General features: G+C 42.6%; 2 protein-coding genes across 4 annotated transcripts in view; both read left to right on the plus strand.

Annotated features, from left to right (window-relative positions):
* The window catches only part of otud5a (OTU deubiquitinase 5a), a 21,875-nt gene extending 14,602 nt beyond the window's left edge, over positions 1 to 7,273 (plus strand). For both annotated transcript variants that reach the window (XM_007541934.2, XM_007541935.2), the window contains exons 7-9: positions 1,055 to 1,259; positions 2,405 to 2,476; positions 6,671 to 7,273. In XM_007541934.2, the coding sequence (XP_007541996.1) occupies positions 1,055 to 1,259; positions 2,405 to 2,476; positions 6,671 to 6,810 (417 nt within the window). In that variant the 3' untranslated portion in view covers positions 6,811 to 7,273. The remainder of the gene's footprint in view (positions 1 to 1,054; positions 1,260 to 2,404; positions 2,477 to 6,670) is intronic.
* A 422-nt stretch (positions 7,274 to 7,695) lies between these two features.
* pim2 (Pim-2 proto-oncogene, serine/threonine kinase) lies at positions 7,696 to 11,165 on the plus strand. 2 transcript variants are annotated; one of them, XM_007541933.2, is made up of 6 exons: positions 7,696 to 8,785; positions 9,435 to 9,586; positions 9,851 to 10,059; positions 10,135 to 10,304; positions 10,379 to 10,555; positions 10,629 to 11,165. In XM_007541933.2, exons 1-6 carry the CDS (start codon positions 8,737 to 8,739, stop codon positions 10,778 to 10,780), a joined length of 909 nt encoding a protein of 302 aa, XP_007541995.1. In that variant the 5' UTR covers positions 7,696 to 8,736; the 3' UTR covers positions 10,781 to 11,165. The 2 variants fall into 2 exon arrangements, with proteins under 2 accessions (XP_007541995.1, XP_007541994.1); XM_007541932.2 differs by lacking the exon at positions 7,696 to 8,785 and having other exon boundaries at positions 8,816 to 9,586.
* The last annotated feature ends 5,239 nt before the right edge of the window (positions 11,166 to 16,404 follow it).

The raw sequence follows: 16,404 nt of genomic DNA on the forward strand, positions 1-16,404 counted from the left end.
TGTTGAGAGGTTTTATTTTGACTCTCTGCATTATTTAGCCTCTTCAGAGCCTTCACATGTTATCAGTCTGTTAAAGATAGCACTACCAATAGCAGTACAATTTGCACAATGCCTGTTCAGTTTTTTCTTGGAAAAAGTTATTAAAAACAAGTTTTTGTCTAAATTAAGGTGAATTCATGGTTCCTTTTTCCACATAATGTAACCGGTAGTGTTTATGATTATTATTATGATCACATAATAATAATTATGTCATCGGTGATAGGCCCTCATGGGTGATCTGAATCGGCAGGAAAAAACCTGATTGGCACATCTCTAATAATCAGCACAGACACAGAGTCAGCGTGTTGAGATGTAAACGCACACGCTGCTTTTTTCACAATGATAAATCATCCTCTAAACATGCACCTATATTAGCAGTTCACATTGAGTTTGAATCTTACCTTGATGAGTTCTCCAAACTATACTTCTTCACACAGGGTTGATGTAAATGTCCATATAGGTGAGTGATCCATGGTGAAGTAAACTTCAGAGATCCAGCTGCGACCGCACGTAGCACCAGCGGTGTGATTGGTCTGTTCCCTGTTAAGTGCATCAACTATAAAAATTATAAACTCATCTCCCAGGAATGATTCTGCCCTGCCAGTAAAATACTCAGAGCGGCAGAGACTCTTGCAGTCTGGATTATTAAACAAAATAATTTTATTTAAATTTTGTATTTTTGTATTTTTTTTATTTTCTAATATAAAAAACAAAAACAAGCCATGCTTAACCTGGCGGGGGGGAAACTAAAGCCTGGCAGCATTCAATCAAAGTGCCACACTTTGCTGTTGGCTTGTTTGTAAAAGATGTTAATTAAATGTTGAATTATGATCACAAAGGTTGAATTCATGGTTAAGGTCAACAACAGAAGCTGGATCAACCATCAAACAACCATTCAATTCTAGCCAATTAACGTCCATTGATTGAAATGCCAACATCAAATCCAGCAACCTGGTGGTATGCAATCAAAGTGGGCGGAGCTCCAGGTAACGCTGTCCTCTGCTTCTTCCTGCAGCCTCGTAAAGCTAGCGCCACCTGCAGCTCGGCCACTGCGGCTGCTTCTAGCGGACCAGACGACTGGAGCGCCCGGTCGTCGCGGCAACGGGACTCTGACCCTTCCCATTCTGACCTTACGGCCGCTGCACCGGCCGGCAACAAGCCACCGTCCCCCGCCGGAGCTGCCCTCATCCTGAGCAAACCGCCGTCGCCCTGCGCTCCAGGTAACACACACAGTGATGTCACTTCCTGCTCCGTGCTGACGGCGAGCAGGAAGTGCATCTTCTCAAGTATTTGCCACTGAAGCTCGGTAGTCGAACCGAACCAGGTCAGATCTTGGAGGTCTTTGTCCCAAGCCCAACTCACCAGAACTGGTAGCCAGACCGCAGAGACACTGCACCTGGAGCTGCAGAATCCCGCTGTAGCGCCACTATGTTCTACCGATCCACGTTGGTCCTCGCCGGGTCTCACATGTTTATAAAGTTCTACGCAGCCCTGACTCTGGTCAGCAGGTTCTGACTACTGTTGAGCTTCAGCTAACTGGGTCAGAACCACCTGAAGCCGAAAACCTGTTCTGATGAACTGGACTTGCAGAGAGAACGTGCTTTGGTCCAAATTCTCTTCCAGAGCCACAGACAGAAATGAGCTAGCATTAGCCTGCTAACTGCTCCCTCGGAAAGAAGCAGACAACCGGTGCCAGTTCAGGGGAACAGCTTTTCTACAACCAGGTGAATCATGTTTGAGTCCAGAAGAGCAACCAGAACCTCAGAACCAGGATTTGGATCTCAAGCCTCAAATTTGTAACTGAAAGACATTTTTCCTGTTTTAGAAGCATTGTAAAAACATTAAATTCCATAAAAATGTAAATTTTCCCTCAAGAACCAAATAATCCAGAACTTTTTAAGACTTAGTAATGAACAGATCCGAATGATTTCCATCTGGAAGTTTGAGTCTCGCAGCACCTCAAGTCCATTTGGACTGAATTTCTGATCGTTGCCCAGTTTGACTCTGACACTCCGGACCGATGGATCTGGTGCCGATCTTTGGACCTGAGCCCGCATCACGGACAGAACCATCATCAAATCCCAAGGAGCCAACAGAACCAGAACAAAGTCAGGATGTGTGTGAGGGAACTGCAGTTTGGATCGGGTCCAGGGTTCTCTGAGAACCTCTGCAGGGTTCCAGTTTGGGTCCTGTTAGGAACCAAACTGGAACCCTGCAAATAGTCCAAAGAATGGAGATTGGTTTGTGTCCGAACCATTCTTTCCAATGTTGAAGCTCAAGTTTTAGCTGTCTGCTGAACCGGATCAGAACCAGAACTTGAAGGTTCTGTCCATGTCGCTGACTTGCTGAATGTTTCTGTGTTCAGGTCCAAGCAACCAGAGCCGGCACCACCTGGAGTACCGGGCCATCATGCAGGAGATGTCTCCCACAGCGTTCGGTAAGTAAAATCGTCTGCCTGGTTCCGATCCATTCCAACCCGTTCCACAGCTAAAGGCGTTTGTCAGTGGACCACCGTCTCATGAGAGCCACAGCGGGCGGCTCCTGATTAACGGCTAAGCGCTAACACAGGGGTGCCCAAAGTGGGTCCTGGAGGCCCGGCATCCTGCATGTTTTATTTTCTCCCTGATGGTAGAAACAACCTCCTCAGCAAGTCAGTGTTCTCCTCTAACGAGCCGTCATTGGATCTAGGTGCGTTAAACCAGGTAGAGAACTAAAACATGCAGGATGCCGGGCCTCCCGGACCCACTTTGGACACCTCTGGGCTAACAGAATCTCAGAATCTCCTGGAAATGTTTGGATCTTGACAGACAAGATGAAGTCCATACAAACCAACCCAGATTGAAACTCATCACAAACAGACTCCATTTTGTCAACTACAAAAAGTCCTCCATCCAATCACAGGACAGAGTGACATCACTGTCCCAGAAGAACAAGGGCTGATCAGGATGGGCTGATCCGTGGATCTGGTTGGGACCCTCTGGATCCAGATGGGACCTACCGTATGTCAGAGGACACAGTAAGCAGCCAGAGAATTCAAAAAGCTGTACTTCATCAGAACCGCCTGGTTCTGGACCCAGAATGCCTGGCGGGAGCCCATTTCACATATTTAAAAAACAAAAGACTCAGGTTGGCCAGTTTTTAGTTGTAAAGACAAACCGATTGCTGACAGATGAACAGCCCTTAACTGGGCCCTGCAGTCTGGGTACGAATGGGTCCCATTTAAGAGGGTAGTAGTATTACCAGCAGTAGTACCAGTACAGTGTTTCTCAAACGTTTTCAGGCTGAGGACCACTTACCCCATTTAACAGTCACGGACCACCAAACCTGAAATCTTCCCGCTATAACATAACTTAATAAATAATCCAACCTGAAATGAAAATATTAGTCTCTTAACTCAGGTATTGTTGTTTTCTTAGTTCTTCCTAATGAAGAGTGGTGCTGTTTGGTACATGTGACGACAGAGCCATGAACACATCTACTTTGAGTTATTTACAGATTCTTAAAGTGTCTAAGCTTTCCAATGATGTCATGGAAATAAAAAAGAAGTTGTTCTTTACTACCAAGTGTTATGTGCATTAATAACATTTAGGGCTATTTGTGATTTAGAAGCACAATTAAAGAAAAATAAACAACTAACCATTTCTATTTATTTATTATTTAATTCAATTTAATAGTTTTTAATTGAATAAAAATAACAGTTAGGTGACCTGAAAGCAGAGCATCATTCATTACCAAGCAAAGTTATAAAAAACAAAGAATAGTTCTCAGTAACTGAGTCGATTCTTACCCGTTCAAAGGAATCCAGTCGCTAGTGAACGACGCATCAACACTCGGTAGCTATGACTGAACTTCCTCAGGTCATATAAAATTCCTGGAGTTGTTTTCTTTCCACAGGTACCTGCAGCTTTTCTTTTGAGTGACCCGGTTTTAAGCCAGTTTTCCATCATTATTTGTAATACAATCCTTTGCTAAGCTAGCTGGATCGTTGCACTTTGAGCTGACGTCACGGAAAATAAACGGTTGTTTACATGCAGTACCTGGCGAACCACTAGGGGGCGCCCGCAGACCACCAGTGATCGGAGACCACAGTTTGAGAAAAACTAGTAGTAGTAGAGATGGGTGGATGGAGTCTTTCCGCTGAGAAATAACAGCCGACGTTAATGCAGTCTGGAGCGTTCCGCCATGTTGGAGGGCAAATGTTTAATTGGAGACAGATCCCCAAAGTGAATAATGTTGGAGAAAGCTGTTTTTGAATTATCGATTTGACATATTTTTAAACATAAATGATTAAAGTGATTTGTACATTTAAATATAAATTTATAAATCACTTTCCAGAAGTCCTGAGCTTCAGAGCAGTGATGGCATACGGATCTTAGTCTGGCATTAGCATTAGCATTAGCTGATTCTGAGAGGATGGCTCTGTGTGACCTGTGGTGACCAACAGTGATGGCATAGTTACTTTGAAAAAGTAACTTTAATGGGATTACTGATTACTCATTGAAAAAGTAACTTAGTTATATTACTGATTATTTTATTTGGAAAGTAACTAAGTTACATTAAAAGTAACTTTTTTAGTTACTTTCAGCAGCTGCTGACAACAAGAACAACAACAACAAGAAAAACAACAACAAGAACAACAACAACGCTCCACCACCTGTGAAAATTACATTGATCTTTGCCAAAACTTAACTATAAATTATTTTATAATGGTAACATCAACAATATGTCTCCACTTATAAGGTTTAATGGCTACAACAGTACAAAAAAAATCCTTTGGTAATTTTTGAGTGTTTTTGTGTTCCACTGTTATCTGGAAAACTATAAATAGGACTTTAGAGCCCCTGCCCCCCCGGCCCCAGGCCCCCCCTGCACTCCCCTGCCCCAGCCCCAGCCCCCAGGCTCTGTGTTACGGCCCTGTGGCTGTCAGAGCGCAGCGCTCCTACCACAACTCAGATGGCTGCACAGATTTGTGACATTTATCTTTATATTAATAATTATAATGCCGTTTAGTTGCACAACTTTACAGACACGTTCATTCGGGGCTGTTTTCACGTTTAATTGCCCTGTTCATATTAGTCTCCATGTTTTCTGGAGCGCAACGCGAAGCTCGACGTCATTCACAGCAAATATATGAACTTGACTTTAACGGATCATCCAAATGATGGACTAAAATTAACTGGATGTCAGACAAATTCTGGGGTTTATGTCTGTTTATTTCCAAGCCCAAAAACCGCAACTCGTTAAATCTGCAAGCGACTTTAGAAGAAAACAAGCCCAAACTGCTTCTAATAATCGGACTTGAAACTCAAAATAGTTCCTGTTCCTCCAGCAACAAAAAGCGCATTTCTCTCCATTGTTTGTTTCTGTCGCATAGAAACGGCGGTCGCTCCCCAAGACGCGCAGAGGAAATAATATTTAATTACAAAAGAAAATAGTAACGCAAAGTGATTTGGATAAGTTACTTTAATCTGATTACTGGATTTGAAATGGCATCGTGTTAGATTACTCTTTACGCAAATTTTTATCCCAATTTTCCCTTCCAACAATTGCCCTAATTATTGGATGACTCTTAAGATAATCCATAGCGATCGTCTTGCCGTGGTCCTTAAGACTGATCTGGTCCACTCGGGAGAACGCCGACACCACCCTGATCTAAAATCGGGGATATCCAGCATGTTGGGTAATCTTTAGCCAATATTGCAGCGTGTGGTTTCCCTCAACTGGGAACCAGAACGCCGCCTGCTGAAAGCGCGGTGACGGAATCAGGGCAGCGATTTCTGTCCCACGCCTCTCCTTGTCCTGTTATAGCTCAGCTTATAACAGGAAATAAGATCAGTTACCATGACAACACAGATGATATACAGCTGTACATTATGATGTCACCAGATGTTTATTGATCCATCCAATCATTGAACAGATGCTGAGAACAGACAAATGTGTGGATGAGCCAAAACTGTCTGAACAGAAACTGAAGTTATTCTAGAACAATCTAGAGTTGTAGATCTAGAGCACAGCTGGTTCTAGATGTGAGTAGATCACATTCAGCAGCAGGAAGAGCTCAGCAGTCTGGATTTATAGTGTTGAGTTATAATCTGAGATATTTTAATTGCTAATCTGTGTTCATGCAAGCGTTGATTTGTGGGATTGATTGGCTTCCAGCAGAGGGGAGCAGTTTGTCCTGGTGCTGGTAGGAGTCTGACTTTTAGTTTATTTTATTTGTTCTTATTTTTGTTGGATCTATTCTTATTTCATCTAAGAAACCATAAATGATTTTATTGGGAGTCCAATAAAGCACCGCAGCAATCCAAGATCAGCCTCTGTCTTTCCTCCGCTTTAAGAGGTGCTCTGCCCCAAAACCAGTGCTTCCAGTAAAGAACGGTACATCTGCTGTCTGACTGACATATTACCCAGGATGCATCTAGAGGATGTTTGTGGACGAGTCCTCAGCTGGTTGAGCTTCACCAAGTTTTCACACCCTGCATATTTTCCATTCATGTTTTATTGGCATTTATTGCGACCAACTGATACAACGCAGGCTCAGGTTTATCCCAACAGCTTGAAATGAAATTGTACAGACGGACATTTTTCACCTTTGTACTGATCTGACTGGTCTCACTGGTGTGTGTTTCAGGTCTGACGGACTGGGAGGACGATGAGATCCTGGCCTCGGTGCTCGCCGTCTCCCAGCAGGAATATCTGGACAGCATGAAACACCAGAGCTCCGCCGCCGCCATGCATCGGGAGCGCGAGCCGTCGCCGGACAGCAGCTGATGCACTGCTGCCATGCACTGACCCCGCCGTGACCCCGCCCCGCCCCCCGGCCCACAGACAGAACTCGAACATGGAGAAAATAAACCATCCAACAACGATGCACTCATTTCCTTTTTTAAATCATCCGCTTCCTGTTTCCCACTTCCAGCATCACTTCCACTTCCGGGTCGGCGGGGTCGGCGGGTCTTCACGCTGATCCGGGATCAGATCTTATTTAAATGTGGACGGCTTCCAGCAGCTCGAGTTTTGCTCTGTGGTTCCAATGAAGGACGACCTGGTCCGGTTCTGTTCACCGATCCGGTCCGGTTCTGTTCAGTCATCAAAAGTCTTATCATGTTCTGTTAGGTGCTGATCATTCCCGGCCTCCTCATCGTCACCTTCATCATCAGACTTATTTAGCTGCATGTTTAACAGCCGATTTCATCATAGCAGAAACGAATTAAAGAGAAAAATAGAAAATGTCTTTCTGATCCTCAGTGATTATTGTTGCTATTATTAATATAAGTTTGTTTTATTTTATTTTCTCAGTTGGATGAAAACTTTTTGTTTCTTGGAATAAAAAGAGGAAGTTTCTGAAAAGCAGCTGAGAGCTTCATGATTCCAGCCGTCTGTAAAGCTGGAACCGGTTCTGGTTCTGGTTCTGAGTTCAGCTTCCTCTGGTTTGGATTCTGGTTCCAAGTTCCCTCCGGTTCTGAAGGACCGGCCCAAAGCTGCAGGTTCCTCTGATGAAGGAGCTCCAGTGAGGGATGGTGATGCTGCCTGTCTGGGTTCAGCAGAACCAGAACCAGAAATCCAGTCCAGTCTCATTCATGAGAATGTTTAATTTTTCAGATTTTCATCTTGAAAATCTGAAATATTTATAAATATTATAAATATTTGTAAATAAACCCAGAAACTAAAACTGTCTCCACTCTGACCCTACAGAAATAGTTTTTGCACTTTAGATTTTTAATTGTTTTTGTAAAGATAAGCAGCATGAAAGGTTGATTCTGAAGGAAGTGACGTCATGCTGCCTTCAGGGCCCCTCTGAGAAAATGAGGCCAATTGTGGATGTTGAGAAACTTACAGAATATTTCACATCAGCATAAACTTCATGCTTGAAATTAGTCATTTTAATATGTTTACACTCAACAGCTAATGGATGGATGTGTGTTAATAGTGTTAAAAGATAAAAAGAAAAAAAAATGGAACCTTCATTGAAGTTGAAAATCATTAATTGTAAAGTTTTGTTTCTTTTATGGAAAGGTTTTGTACATTTCTGTCAATTATTTACACAATTTAAAGAGAGAAGCCCTAATTTACACAACAGGAATAAAAATATAAAATTATGGAGCCTAATTGATTTTCCAGGCTTAGGTGTTGGTTAAATTTGATTAGTTACGACTCCCTCTTGTCCCCTGAACGCATCACCAGCTTCACAAACCGACAGGAAGCTTCGTGCGCGTCGGAGTAACCGCCCAGTGTTTTTTAAAGCAGTGCGCCTGTTCAGTTTCTGTGGCTGTGTGCGCGCGCGCACTGATGTTTGAGAGGAAATCGGCCTCGAGCTTCCCGGCAGTTTGTCAGCGCGCGCTCCCCCGCCTCGTTGATCTCAATTCTACAAATTCTTCCCCACGCGCTGTTTGAATATTCATGAGCTTCAATCCGATTGGCTGCTCAGTTCAAAACACTGAGCACACTGTGAGACGCTGATTGGATGAGGAGCACGGGGTGGGCGTGGCCTCAGAAAGCTATAAAGTCTGAAGCCAGCAGGTCCAGAACCTGCTGCCAGCTCAGGACGGTATCATTTGGTTCTGGACCAGCAGAGCCTTCCGGGCTCTGAAACTGACACATCAAAGTGGGAAAAACCCGAACCGAACCTTTTGGACCGATAAAATCCGAGGAGACACCGTGGCTATGATCCGCTCCTAGTGAGCCAAACTCGGGGAGATGTTGGAGAAAAGATCCGCGGATCCGAACCTGGAGGACAAACGACGCGGTAAGCGGAGGTTTTTCTTCTGAATTTGGTATTTTATGAAGTGCTTTGCGGTTTCTGACCTGTAAATGTGCTATATAAATAAAGTTTACTTGCATTCCTACTTTAAGATTCAAAACCGGTTCCGGAAAATCTGGTTCTGGTCCATTAATTTGGGTTTTTATGACGTTTCTTTTCTTTTCTTTCTTTTTTTGGCTGCTCCGTGGCGAAGTTGGCTTCTGATTGGTCGCTTTAGTAAAGGACTATTTCACCTAAAGTAATGAATCACCTTTGATCGATTCCGGTTCGGCATCAAACATGGGCCGGATTGTGATCCATTCACAACAAGTGTGAGGACCAAAAGATGGTTTCCGTTCTGTTTCTGCACCGTGTTTCTGGTCTTTGGCAGCAGAAGTTGGACTGAACAGAACAAATATTATAAGTCACAGATCTTTAAATAGGCTTCACTATATTTATATAAAACATTAAGATGGAGTTTATTGTTTCATGTGTCGTTTTAAACGATGTTTATTGCAGAATAACTTAGTTTCTCTAACTGGACTGAACCAGAACTTTAAAGGGTTAAACAGTTTTTCCTGAGTTATTATATAATAATATATGTATATATATGTGTGTGTTGGGGGTTCTGATGTGGTTCTGTGTTCTGATCCAGGGAAGGAAGCCTTCACCCTGCGGTACCGCTGCGGCCCGCTGATCGGCAGCGGCGGCTTCGGTTCTGTGTTTTCGGGTCACAGACTCTCAGACGGACTTCCGGTCGCCATCAAGCAGATCTCCAGGGACCAGGTCCAGCAGTGGGCCAGACTGGTGAGGCTCACCTCCAGAACCAGAACCAGTTCAGTTTCCACCTGAACCCAGGCGGCTGCTTCCCTCTGCTGGACAGGCAGCAGAACTGCAGGATGGGGGTTCCCACGGAAACCTGTGATGTCATTGTTCCATAAGTGGGTTTCCCCCAGTGATGCACTGGTTCCTTAGGCTGGGAGCCCCCCCACACCCTGAGACCGGTTCTGTAGTGAATTAAATAGTTCCTTTATTTTGTGCTTTTTTAACTGGCGTCTTCCTTTCCCGCAGCCTGGCGAGCTCGGCCCGGTTCCCATGGAGATTGCCCTGCTGCAGCGGCTCTGTGAGGTCGGAGGTCACGGTGGCGTGATCCGCATGCTGGACTGGTTCGAGGTGGAGGGGCGGGGCTTCCTCCTGGTGATGGAGCAGCCGCCACAGTGCCGGGATTTGTTCGACTTCATCACGGACCGCGGCGCGTTGCCCGAACGCCTCGCTCTCAGGTGGGCCCGCGCTCGTTACCTTGGCGACGTCCCGCCGCCCTGGCCACGCTGATGTCTCTGCCCCGCCCCCTGCAGGTTCTTCAGGCAGACGGTGGAGGCGCTGCGCTTCGTTCACACGCATGGGGTCGTGCACAGAGACGTGAAGGACGAGAACATCTTGGTGGACACACGGACGCTGGAGGTCAAGGTCATCGACTTCGGCTCCGGCGCGCTGCTGAAGGACGCGGCTTACGACGAGTTCGAAGGTACGGAGCCGTGCGGTGGTTGGGGCCTAATGGGTCAGTCAGTGGACGGAGCCTCACCTGTCCCCTCCCTGCAGGTACGCGGGTCTACAGCCCACCTGAGTGGGTCCAGTCGCGGTCGTACCGCGCCGAGCCGCTCACCGTCTGGTCGCTCGGCGTTCTGCTCTTCGACATGGTGTGCGGCGACATCCCGTTTGAGCGTGACCAGGAAATCGTCGAGGCCACGCCCTTTTACACTCGCCGCGTCTCTAAAGGTAAGCGCTGACCCGCTGCGCCCTGATTGGTTCAGGTGTGCGTAATGCTGACTGTGTCCAACCCTTCCTGCAGAATGCCAGGCTCTGATTGGCTGGTGTCTGTCGCTCCGGCCGGAGGACCGCCCCTCGCTGGAGCAGATCCTGACGCACCCCTGGATGGAGGTGGGGGAGGAAGAGGATGAGGAGGAAGAGGAACACGGCTCACTGCCCAGTGCATCGCTGTGAACCGGGTCGGAACAGAACAGGAAATAAAGTCACTTTACCTTCGCTGAGACGCTTCTCATCACTGATGATGAGTCTTTAATTATGGATTATTTATTATTTCAGCAGTTCCTGCTCCTCTTCCTCACCAATTCAGGTGAGGAAGAGTGATGAAGAGGAGGAAAGCTGAACTCTGATTTTTTTTTTCTTTTTTTTTTTCGTTTTTGTCTCATTAAAACCGATTTAAGTTTTGCTGAAGTCTGGACATCGGTGCAAACCTTCGCCGCTCCGTAAATACATGTGTATTCCTTCAAAGTGGCTCCGCTGCCACTTGGTTCTGTTTATTTACATTAAATAACAAGTTCTGGATCAGAACCACGATCCATGTTTGAATAAAAACATTTTCAGACTCTGGTCGTCGTTTTGTTTCAAATTCACAAATACTTTATTAACTACAGAGGGAAATGAGATGTTGTAAATCATTTATTTAGATTCTTCAGTTATTGAAGATCCTGATGGCTGTTGGCAGGAAGGATCTCCTGTAGCAGTCTGTGCTACAGCAACGCTGAAGAAGCCTCTGACTGAAGACGCTCCGGCAGAACTTTATTGATTTTATGAAGAATCCTTCTTTGCATCATCATCACCAGAGGACCCACAGTCAGAACCAGAAAAGAACCTGCCTTCTTATTCAGGCTGTTGAACCTCTTTAGCTCCTGGTTTCGGTGGTTCTGGTGGTTCTGACAGCAGATCCAAACCCTGAAGGATCTTCTCTTCCTCCGTCTCTTGTCCAGATGAACATCCAGGTTTTTATGTTCCTCATCACCTCCACTTCTTCTCCCATGATGGAAATAGGGTTTGACCTTTGACCCTGTTCCTCCTGAAACAACAATCATCTCCTTTGTTTTGTTCACATTTCAGATGATTTGACTGTTCCCTCATTTTGACATGCTGGCATGTTTTCTATAAATGATTTTTGTTCTGCGATGAACACAAACATGTAGCTTACAGCTCAGTGATGCTTGGCTGTCGCCCCCTGCTGGTTACTAAAAATAGCAAAACTTCCAGGTGTTTTATATGCAGAAAGATGCAGATTCTCCCAAATTTATTTATTTTGATACTGTTGAAGAAGATTTTAAGTTATATAGTATATTTTAAGAAACTTTCTAGCTTGATCTTCTTCTCACGGATCCCAGGTTCTCCCGGCGGGCCGCGTGTAGCCACACAGAAAACAAAAATGAGTACAGACGTCACAGAATTACAGAGTTTAATCGAATAGAAGACAAAGTATGAAATTACAACAGAAACTGCTGAACAACAGAGACATACATGTATTTACCTGAGACATGGAAAAGAAGAAAGAAAGAAGAAGAAAGAAGGGAAGAAAGGAAGGAAGGAAGAAGAAAAAAGCAAAGACGTACAAAGACGTCTTTGGAGAATTGCAAGAGCAAATTTGATTTGTTACTCCTGTGGACAAACTTTTATAGTAAAGGCGTATTCCTGTCTTTAATTTATTCAAATAAGGCGTATCTTTGCTCATCCAACCAGGATCTGTCTCTGACCCTCTCTAAAACTCCCTCCAAGTCACGATCTAAGGCCATTTGTTCCCATTATCTAAACAAAATGAAAGCAGACTCTCCTGAACTCCTGCTGTTTTATGGCTTTTCACGGATCTGTCTGAAAAGCTGGAACTTCTCCTGATTGTTTCCCACACAGACAAAGAGCAGATCAAAAGATCATAGCAAACCATCTGCTGTAACTACAGGTAACATAAAGGTCAACAGGCCAGAATAAGTTACTAATTTTAAAACTATAATTAGGCTATTTCAATCAAGAAATGTTAAGTTTTAAAACTGGCATATTTGAAATTTATTTTCTTAACAATACTTTGTAGTGGAATCAGCCTAATCAGAGGGCAGGAAGTGATGTAAAATGTTTGATTTGTTTTCTTCCAGTTATTAATTTTCTCTAATAGACTCATCATCTCTTGTCTGACTTTGGTTTTTGTCAGAACTGAGGATTAGTTTGATTTGAGCTTCGTATCTCATGAACAAGCACAGCTTGTTACATTGACACAATTCCTTTCATTAATTTAGTAATCACAGAATTAAACTACATAAATAAAGTTCAGTTGCCATTACCTTGTTTCCTTATTGACTCAAGCTAAACTTAAGAAGGTTTTTATGCTTTTATCCTTTTCCTTCACTGCAGTTAACTTTCTCGGTAGCGCTGTTGTTCTGTTACCATGGATACCTCATATAGAACGTTGGCAAAATAAAAGCAAAATAGTAGTTACAATAAACAAAGTAACTACATTCAGTTAGCCTTTTCTAGCCTTGTTAATTTTACGTATAATTCAATAGATATCCCTCAACCTGATTGGTTCACACAGGGAGCATTAACAGATCACTTATTTAAAAACAGTAAACTATTTAATGCACCTATTTACAGTCAGAAAACCACAAAGTGTTTCGCAGTAGAAATAAAAATGCAATACCAACATAAACCTTTCATCTGCGCCAGAACCATCAACATATGGGGGAATTTTCCTGCCATAATTCAAGAGCACATATTTTGAGTCTGAGAGCAGGAATTCATGTTTTTTGTTCTCAGAACTTTTAATACTTTTCCTTACATTTTTATTTTGAAAGCAGGACTTCATGTCTTTCTTCTCAAAACTTGTAACTCCAAACTTCTCCTCATGCTCAGACTCAGGCCCGGTCCCAGTCCCCTCCCTTGTTCATGTTGAAGGTTAAAGGTCACAGTGTGTCCCACATCCGCCCATTTTGGGACCTATTCCACCTTTACACAACGTTCGCATTTCTACAGACTTCGGGGAAGTGTATTACCCATAATTCATTGCTGCATGTGACGTTTTGAGTTAAAAGGCGGATTTATGGAAATTTTTGTTGTTTTTTCCATCTTTATAGAAAATTCAAAGAAAATATCATGACAAGGCACATTAGTAATAAAAAAGTTTGATATAAATAGAGCAAAAAAAAAGAAATAAAAAAAGAAGAAATAAAAGAAATAGTCACAAACTAACAAGAAAGTAAAACAAAATGTCACAAATGCAAGACAAATTTCAAATCTTAAGATATGTTGGTACAAAGACTGGGCTTTTGTGATTTTATTTAAGCACTCTCTAAAATAAAATTATTTAATTTTAAAAATGGAGGTTGTAGGTTCCTAAATAATGAAGCCATAAGCTTGACGCTCTCCGTCCTCCCCCTTCGGTCCACTTGATGACGAAAACGACAAAAAACCAGACTGGGTCCTCTCGATAAAGGTTAACAGTTTACTTCGAAAATAAAAACGGTACAAATGTTACTTTTCCACAAAAATAATAGAATAAACAAAAGAGAGTCTTAAGAGAGAAAAAGAAAGAGAGAGAGGTCAAAAAACTGTGTGACTCCACTCCAACTGCACAACTAATTCAGCCCTCAAATCCTTAACTGCAATTACGGATGCAAATTTACAAGAAGACCTTAGAATAGTCCAATATAACAAATTAGTATGAAATAGAGATTTAACTAGTGATCATTTTTATCCAAATAAACAAATTACCATAAGAAATATAAACATAATTTATCCTAAAGGTCTGAATTAACTAAAATTGAATTTAGGCTTCTACAGAGGTGATTTTTAGAAATCAGTATTTGTGAATAAAACTTACCTTAGATTAAATATATCATAATTTAACTCTTCATCGCTATTAGAAGACCAAATTTTATTAAATTAAAACTCAAGATGGAATAGATTTATTGTATAATATCCACTTTAGAAAACTTTCTAAAAACATTCATGACAATTTAAAAAATGTTTATTGTCTTAAAATCTGTCATAAAATGTGGGAATTTATATTTATTTTGAATTTCTTTTGAAGAAAGCCATTATAGGAGAAACTTTATATATAATTATGAAATTAATATCTTACGTTTTTTGTGGGAGTGGAATAGGAAGATATTTGGTTCTTATTCCCAGATAGCACACAACGTTAAATTAAAGTTGAATTATAGTTAGAATCGTTGATTTGTGGTTGAAGTCGACAAATGACGGTGGATCAACCATCAACAATCATCCATCTCTAGCCAATTAACTAATATTGAAACTGTGTCATTGAATCAATGTTGTTTTGTGGTTGACATCAAATAAATGAAATGTTAACATCAAATCCAGTGTTTTACAGCACCGGTCCTCCAGGCCCTGCAAGTTTTAGGCATTTCCCTAATTCAGCACACACGATATTAATTGACGTCTGATTAACAGGGTTTTGCTGAACTGAAAACACGCAGGTCAGTTTGATTGAGGATAAGGTTTGGGGAAGAACTACCCAGATAGCACACGATGTTAATTCAATGTTGAAACCTAATGAATGAAATGCTAAAGTCTGATCAACGTCTGATCAATGTTGAATCAATGTCAGCTGTTTTGCAACACACCTTCTTTTCCCCTCCTCTCCTCCTCATCAGAGCTCTGGGTCAGAGCATTTTATTACTGATTGGGGGTTCTCACATTTTTAATAACACTGTAGAGAATAGTGAGTGGTGATTCCTTTCTGTACATTTTTTTTACTTGTTAATAAAAATTCTTACTGACTGTTTGCCTGTGATATATTGACAGGAAAACATCTACAACTTACTACAAGGAGTGGAGCGGTCCACTCCCACCATTTACATGAGTGGGATGTCCCAAACACACAGCTGCTTCGCTGTTGGCTTGTTAGCAAAAGATGTTAATTCAATGTTGAATTATGATCACAAATGTTGACTTTATGGTTAAGGTCAATGACAGAGGCTGGATCAACCATCGAACAACCATTCAATTCTAGCCAATTAACATTCATTGATTGAAATGCCACATCGAATCCAGTGTTTTTCAGCACCGGTCCTCCAGGCCCTGCAAGTTTTTGGTATTTCCCTAATTCAGAACACATGATTTTAATTGACATCTGATTAACAGGGTTTTTGGTCAGTTTGCCTTGAGGACAAGGTTTGGGGAAGAACTAATAATCTAAATGTTCAATCAATGTAAGCTGTTTTTCACACCCCTCCACCACCACCTGCCATTCAAACACCCAACCCCCTTCCCTCCACCTGCCAAAGACACACACATCTCTCTCCTTTCACCTGGCCCCATCTATGCCTCAATTCCAAGGTTGGGAATCGAACCTGTGACAGCTGCATTGAGGACTAAGGCCTCCATATGTGAGTTGTGCTTAACCTCTGTGCCACCACAGCACAACCCATTTTAGGTGAGGGTTAATCATGTTTTAACTTAAGCACTATGTGTTGACAACAGTTGTGATTCCTTTCTGTACCCAGATTGCACATGATGGCAGTTCAACATTGAATTAACATCTTTTGCTAACAAGCCAACAGCGAAGTGGCTGTGTGTTTGGGACATCAAACACACAGCCACTTACTCATGTAAATGGCAGGGGTGGACCGCTCCACTCCTTGTAGTAAGTTGTAGATGTTTTTGTGTCAATATATCACAGACAAACAGTCAGTAGGACTTTTTATGAACAAGTAACAAAATGTACAGAAATGAATCATCACCCACTATCCTTTACAGAGGTTAATTTAGAATGTAATACCCCCCACTCACTAATAAAATGCTCTGACCCAGAGCTCTGATGAGGAGGAGAG

Source organism: Poecilia formosa, unplaced genomic scaffold (assembly GCF_000485575.1).
Source record: "Poecilia formosa unplaced genomic scaffold, Poecilia_formosa-5.1.2 Scaffold643, whole genome shotgun sequence".
In the NCBI taxonomy this organism is placed as follows: Eukaryota; Metazoa; Chordata; class Actinopteri; order Cyprinodontiformes; family Poeciliidae; genus Poecilia; species Poecilia formosa.